Here is a 7,319-nt window from a genome sequence, read left to right as displayed (position 1 = left end):
TATCAATAATGATTAACTGTTATTTTACTAGTGATGGCATGACAGTGTCTGTTACTCTTGTGATGCTGGTGGCAATTATGGCATGCCTTGTTCTGTGACAGAAATCCTTACCTTTGTTTTAGGGGGGATCATTCATGGGCTACAGGTCATGTGTCACAGGCCAGAAATTGTATTTTACAGAAACAGCATGTACTTGGTTACCTAGATCACATGCACCCAAAATTCCTAATTTTGCCCTTTCTAACTTTCTTGTCCAGAAGGCCATAATTCTCTCCCACCTCCCTGTAGTTCCTTTAACTTCTTATCATCCCCAATCAATTTCTCTGCTCAAGTACAATCCTGACTTTATAATGGTAAGGCAAGAAACACGAGTGAAAACTCAATAAAGTCAGTAAGACTCGATGGCCATGTAAAGACCAAGTGAAAGGTGTTTATGCGCGTGTTAACATGTAAAGGCTCATCGGGAAACAATGATCTGCTTCCGTTTCTGCCAAAACATAGAGTGATAGGAAACAAAATCTGAAAAATGTTCTGCAGCTTTTTAGCTGATTCATTCAAGTTTCTTTATTCATCGGCATTAAAGTCACGGATTGGAAAAGTATAATAGCCACAGTAATATTCCAGGTAATTTTATAGACAATTGTATTTATTAGAAAAGTCTTCCTTACCTAAAATTGATACACCTTCATGTTTCCAAATCACCTCCAGTACTTTCCTTGCATTAGTCCAAGCACACATAGCTCTAAACAGTTAAAAATAGAGTCGTTTCCAGGGTGAAGACGGCTAAAGGCTGAGTATTACAGATTTGCTGAGCTATTGTTAAAATCCTGGTCAGTGCCTCCTGGATGTTGAAACCTAAATAAATAAGAATCTCTGATTATTTATCTTAAGAGTCATAAATAATGCAAATACCCACAAAACAGTCATTTACTGAGGTTAAAATGCAGGTAACGCAAACTGTCCCACTATACCCTAATGTTTTGAAAAAAGCAGCCTATTAAGATTGAGTTGTGGCTATTTTGCCTGTACATGTGGGAATCCTTTTGAAAACAATTGGTCAAGATGCTAAAAAGTAAGTCTATACCCTATGAGTCAATAATTCCACTTTTAGGAATCTCACTTATAGACAAATCCTTAGTTTTGAAATATTCTGCATACAAAGATTTATATGATAAAATTATTTATAAAAATATTGAATATAATCCAAGTGTCTACTACTGTAAGAATGGTGTTAAAAATCTGTCACACATTTATACAGTACAATGCTATGAAACCATCAAAAATGGCATTTGAATAGGTTGGAGAGCTATGGAAGTGCGTCTGATCTATCTATTTATACCTGTACCTATATATCCGTATCATACATACCATGTAGATCTGTGTGCCATAGATAGATACAGATGTATATATACACAGAGAGATCACAGTAATTATGGCTATATTAAACAAACAAAAAAAATCCACCAGAATAAAATTTAAAAACAGTGACAGGCTAGGCATCTATAGCTCAGCAGTAAAGGTGCCAGCCACATACACCAGAGCTGGCGGGTTCGAATCTAGCCCAGGCCCACCAAACAACGACAACTATAACCAAAAAATAACCAGGCATTGTCACGGGTGCCTGTAGTCTCAAACAACGACAACTATAACTAAAAACTAGCCGGGCGTTGTTGCGGGTGCCTGTAGTCTCAGCTACTTGGGAGGCTAAGGCAAGACAATCGCCTAAGCCCAGGAGTTTGAGGTTGCTGTGAGCTGTGACACCACCGCACTCAATGCAGGGTGATAGCTTGAGGCTCTGTCTCAAAAAAAAAAAAAAAAAAAAAAAAAAACACTGACAGTAGGTGATTGCTGTCATACTTCTTCTTTTCTGGTCTTTTGTAACTTTTCCCTGGTGAACACGCCCTATATCACATTTATAATGAAACAGATAAACGTTCATATAATTAAATTTTAAGTAGATAAACGAACAACTCAAGAAACATTGGCACAAATATTAACAACCTTTTTTTAAAAAGCTTTAATTTGTCCTTTAACTCGTTGTGTACAGGAGATCTTCCAAAATGTGTGGTGGGCTCACACAAAACAGACAAGTAACAGCGCTGCCGTTTTTTAAAGCCCTGACAGAAGTGTATAACCAGAGAGAACACTCCTTAACGACTCTGGCAGGCTTTCTACAGAGGGATGTGGGCCCCCAAGGCACGTTCAGAGCAGAGCCGCACAGGTGCAGCACCCAGGAAGTGCCCAGGGTCTGTGAGGAGGCGGGACACAGGACAACGCTGGCAGGGAGCTAAGGCCAAATGGCTATGCACTGTGAGCCAACGGGGGCATTCTGCACCTGCCTCTCCACACCACAACTTCCCCCACTTAAACTTAACATCCCCTCTCTCCAATTCATCCACACATGGCCCTCGGGCCATCATCCAAAATCCGGGTTCCACAGCAGCATTGTCCTGCAAACTAACGTGTAAGAACCCCCCACATCTGGCTGCGTCCCTCTTCTCCTCCCTCACCCGTCTCCCGTCACCCCTGCTCCAATGTGCTCCCAGGTTACTACCGAAGTTAGACCCTCTAGGAGCTTCCATCACATTAGACCCAGGTGCACTCTCCAGGCCCCTGCTCAGCAGTTCAGATTTCATCTCTGTTCTCAAGCTATCTTCCACCAGTCTATCTAGAAAAAATACCTTTCTCCTCTGAACACCGTATCTACACCCAGGCCTCAGGCCCTAAGGTGTGGGGGCTTCCTCCCACTTGTAACTGCAGGGCACAGCATCGCAGAAAACTTGGTCTCCTATGTCTATCTTCAGAACCCCTGGTCGGTTGATCTACCTGAACCTTGGTTTCTTATCCATAAGTGCCTATTATCATATCTACCTCACGTAGGTCCTCTCACAGAGGATTACAAAAGAAAACACGTTGTCTTCGGTTCTTCATTATGCAAGGCCTCCTGGGAGACCACTAGAAATTGTCTGAGCCTGAGGTAGCCACAGAAGTTCCTTGACTTCATCCACTGAAAAACAGGATCTCATTGGGTGGGTTTGTGACCAAGTGATAAAGAGAACCTGTAATTAGTAGGTGCCTCAAAGGCTACTGGGGTCCCTCAAATGCAGACAACACATGAAAGCCCTCGACTCGGGCACTGATCCAGGTCTAGTTAATTGTGGCTGGAACAAGACACAGGATCAGTCTCACTCAAGCTAATGGCTCATGCTTGGCTCTCCTTTCTCCCAGGGCTTTTAGGAATAGTAAACACTTCAGAACTTCACAATTTTCTCTCTAGCATTTACTGTATTTTATAAAATCCAAGAAACACTGATCATAAGATGCACCACTATTTTATGCATCACTAATACTTTTTAAGGGCCATCATGTTAGCTCACACCTGTAATGCTAGCCAAGGCAGGTGGATTGCTTGAGCTCAGGAGTTCAAGGCCAGTCTGAGGAAGAGTGAGACCCACCCCCAACCCCCCACTCCCAGTCTCTACTAAAAATAGAAAAACTTAGCTGGGCATTGTGGCAGCTAAGACCCAGCTGTAATCCCAGCTACTTGGGAGGCTGAGGAAAGAGGATCACTTGAACCCAAGAGTTTGAGGTTGATGTGAGCTAGGCTGAAGCCATGGCACTCTATCTCTGATTTCAGAGATTTTAAAATAGGCATCTTCGAACTGATGAAATGTGATTGTGGTTAGGTAAATGCCTAGTCATCACAGGGAGCCAATAGTAGTTTATTTCCTTTTTGCCTACTCACAAAGGCAAAGCCTGTCTCATTTTTATACCCACTATGGCACCTAAGACTGGGCCATGATGCAATGATACCAATAAACATTATAAGTAATCTATTTTGAGCATTTTCAATGTTTCTGTTGCGATGTTTCAACTTTATAAATTAATATTCAAAATAACTTCTATCAACTGTTTTGATGAGTCTTTCTCTTATTCCCACTTTGTAGGGTACTGAGATTTAGAGAGGTTAAACCATTCAGCTGGGTTAGGAAGATGCTGAGATTACAAACACAAATCTATCTGATGCTATCTGTACACTATCCTAAATTGTCCTTAAGGAGGGTCAGGTTATGGGTATCCAGGCAATAAAAGCAGGTGACCAGAGGTGACAAACTCAGGCCAGAATTAGACAGGCCAGTAGTTTTGGAGATGAGACAACTATAAGAACTCAGTCATGGATTTTATGAGAGGAGTTGCTTAAAAACTCCAACTTGAGGTCTTCTGACTTTCTCATTCCTTTAATTGGGGATTGGGCTTTTGCCTCCAGGAGTCAGGCCCAATGAAATAAACGTGCGAGCCTTATTTTCTAACTGATGATTCAGGATCCAGTCACCTTGATGCACCGATTTTTTTTAAAAAACCCCAATTACCCCTAAAAAATATATTTGAAAACAAATCACTGGATTTAGGTCAGGTGAGGTGGCTTGCACCTATAATCCCAACACTTTGGGAGGCTGAGGTTTGCTTGAGACCAGAAGCTGAAAACCAGCCTGAGCATCCCAGGCAACTTCCATGACTAGGCATCCACACAACCATAATCATGTTTCATCAGTTCTAAGAGGCTTAGTTTAACATCTCTGAAGTCAGATAGCTTCTTGTAACACTCAGGATGTCTCTATTTTTTGCTCTACAAAAGAAAAAGATAGAAAATAGAAAAATTAGCCCTGCCTAGTCTCAGCTCCATGGGAAGCCGAGGCAGGAAGAACCCTTGAGCCCAGGAATTTAAGGTTGCAGTAAATTGTGATGATACCACTGCACTCATGCCCAGGGAAACAAAGTGAACCTGTCTCTAAAATAAGTAAACAAACAAACAAAATAAATACATAAATAATTTTTTATTTTTGGGACAGAGTCTCACTCTGCCACCCTGGGTAGTGTGGTACCATCATCATAGCTCATAGCAACCTCAAACTCCTGGCTCAAGCAATCCTCTTGCCTAAGCCTCCCAAGTAGCTGGGACTATAGATGCCCACCAGCTGGTTTTCCTATTTTTGGTAGAGATGAGGTCTTGCTCTTGCTCAGGCTGGTCTTAAACTCTTGAGCTCAAGAAATCTACCCACCTCAGCCTCCCAGAATGCTAGGATTACAGGCATGAGCCATGGTGCCCAGCCAATAAATAAAATTTAAAAATAAAAAAGTATTTGATTTAAACATTTTTCCCAAGTTGATTTTGAATAATTTAAATATTTCCACTTCACTTTTCTATCCAAGACAGAAAAAATACATAGATAATATGTAAACCACTTGCTTTCAGTACCTTATTCCTTAACTAGGAACTCACACCTATCTTTCTCCTTTCTTCCATCAATTTTTTTTTCTTCCTTCCATCAGTCTTTTATAACTAAATAGGTAAAAGGGGCGGAAGGCTTGGTGGAAGCACACAAGGTATGAGAGGAACAGAAATAAAGGGCATTGTCCAGCTCCAAAGACCAAACTGCTTGTTCTCTCAATAATTAAAGCAGCATATCATAGAAAACATCTTAACACAAGAAAATGTGGCAATGGTTTCAAGACAGTGTACTCCAAAAGCAAAGCTGACCATTTACCATATCAGTCTGGTGGATCCATCATTATACCATCCGATACACAGGGTCACCAACTCTCAGGCTTCCAATTTTTTCCACTGAATAATAGATCCCAAAAAGCGGGGATGACTTGTATATTGGCTTCTCTGAAGGATCACACAGGCGGTAGCTAAAGAAGCAGATATTGACAATCAGGCACAGAAATTCATTATCAGGCATGAAAACAATCTAATTACTCTCAATAGAATTCAAGTTTTCATTCCCATTTCTTTATAAATAAAAGGCAAGCCTTTCCTAAAATCTTGGCAGAGATGTCTATGGACAATTAGACCACATGCAAATAGTTTTTCTAGAAGTATTCCAAGAGTCTAAACAATTTTTCTATGGCTTCAATTTAAGACCAAAAAGAAAAAAAAACTGTGTATGTATGAGCGTAAGATAAGGACTTTGTTTACGTGAGTACCTTCACCTTCACAACTCATTGAAACAAATACTCACGAATTCTCAAAATGGAACTGCCCTGAACTCTCCAAACCTCTATTTAATGTATTTAAGCACTAAGCTTTCAGCCCTCTCCAAGTGTATAAACCTAAACCTGGGATTTATTGGGGAACAAATTTAAGACAGAGCTGCAGTTTGTAGGTGGGTCTAGACCATTGCAGAAGTTATTTTTTTCCAATGTCCTATCTGAAGACAAAAAAAAGGAATTGCATTGTATCTTTTTTTCTTTTCTTTTTTGCAGTTTTTGGCTGGGGCTAGGTTTGAACCCACCACCTCCACCTACTCCTTGAGCCACGGGCGCCGCCCCATTGCATCTTACACATACACACACACACACACACAGAGGCTTGGCACCTGTAGCACAGTGGTTATGGCGCCAGCCACATACACCGAGGCTAGGGATTCAAACCAGCCTCGGGCCTGCTAAACAACAATGACAACTATAACAAAAAATAGCCAGGCATTGTTGTGGGTACCTGTAGTCCCAGCTACTTGGGAGGCTGAGGCAAGAGAATCACTTCAGCCTAAAAGTTTGAGGTTGCTGTGAGCTGTGACGTTACAGCACTCTACCAAGGGTGACATAGTGAGACACTGTCTCAAAAAGAAAAAAAAACAGAATTGTGAATCTGAAGATTTCATGAAATAACCTCTTCTCTAACCTAAACCAATTAGAAACAAAAAATAACACATTGTTAACGTAGGTCTAAAGAGACATTCTACACTGAGAACTAAAATCAGCCAAAAACTTCTGTAAATAACAAAATAAAACAAAATAAAATTCCCGGGCATAAGAGAAGCTCCCAGATAAACAAATTGTGACAGCTCATTGTATTTCTTTTTTCTACTATTTCATTATGCAATTTCAATTATTCTCATATTCCTTGATATTGATTCAAATAAAGGAATCTGAGTTGCAACAAACATAAAGTATATAAGGCCTTAATTTGGAAATATGTGTGTAAATATTATCAAATATTGAGAGATATTAAAATTTCAAAATGTGGTATTATATAATCAAAAATTTATCAAAAGCAGCAGGGCACAGTGGCACATGCCTATAATCCTAGCACTCTGGGAGGCCTAGGTGGGTAGATTGCTTGAGCTCAGGAATTCAAGACCGGCCTGTGCAAAAGCAAGACCTCATCTCTATAAATAAAATAAACAGGCCCAGTGCCCATAGCTAAATGAGTAGGACGCCGGCCACATACACTAAGGCTGGCAGGTTTGAACCCAGCCTGGGCCAGTTAAAATCAGCAATGACAACTGCAACCCAAAATAGCCGGGCATTGTGAC

At 40.7% G+C, this 7,319-nt stretch overlaps 1 protein-coding gene across 1 annotated transcript in view; it reads right to left on the bottom strand.

The window, feature by feature from the left end:
* Nucleotides 1-525: 525 nt before the first annotated feature.
* MARC2 (mitochondrial amidoxime reducing component 2) overlaps nt 526-7,319 on the bottom strand; it is a 40,429-nt gene continuing 33,635 nt past the window's right edge. The window contains exons 7-8 of the mRNA XM_003790954.3: nt 5,547-5,694; nt 526-855 (exon numbers count right to left, since the gene is read on the bottom strand). Of these exons, the coding sequence (XP_003791002.1) occupies nt 5,571-5,694 (124 nt within the window). The 3' untranslated portion in view covers nt 526-855; nt 5,547-5,570. The remainder of the gene's footprint in view (nt 856-5,546; nt 5,695-7,319) is intronic.

This window comes from Otolemur garnettii, unplaced genomic scaffold (assembly GCF_000181295.1).
Source record: "Otolemur garnettii isolate 467f Iridium unplaced genomic scaffold, OtoGar3 scaffold00045, whole genome shotgun sequence".
Classification (NCBI taxonomy): domain Eukaryota; kingdom Metazoa; phylum Chordata; class Mammalia; order Primates; family Galagidae; genus Otolemur; species Otolemur garnettii.
Note: the sequence above shows the minus strand (reverse complement) of the source record. Positions and strands in the feature narration are given on the sequence as shown.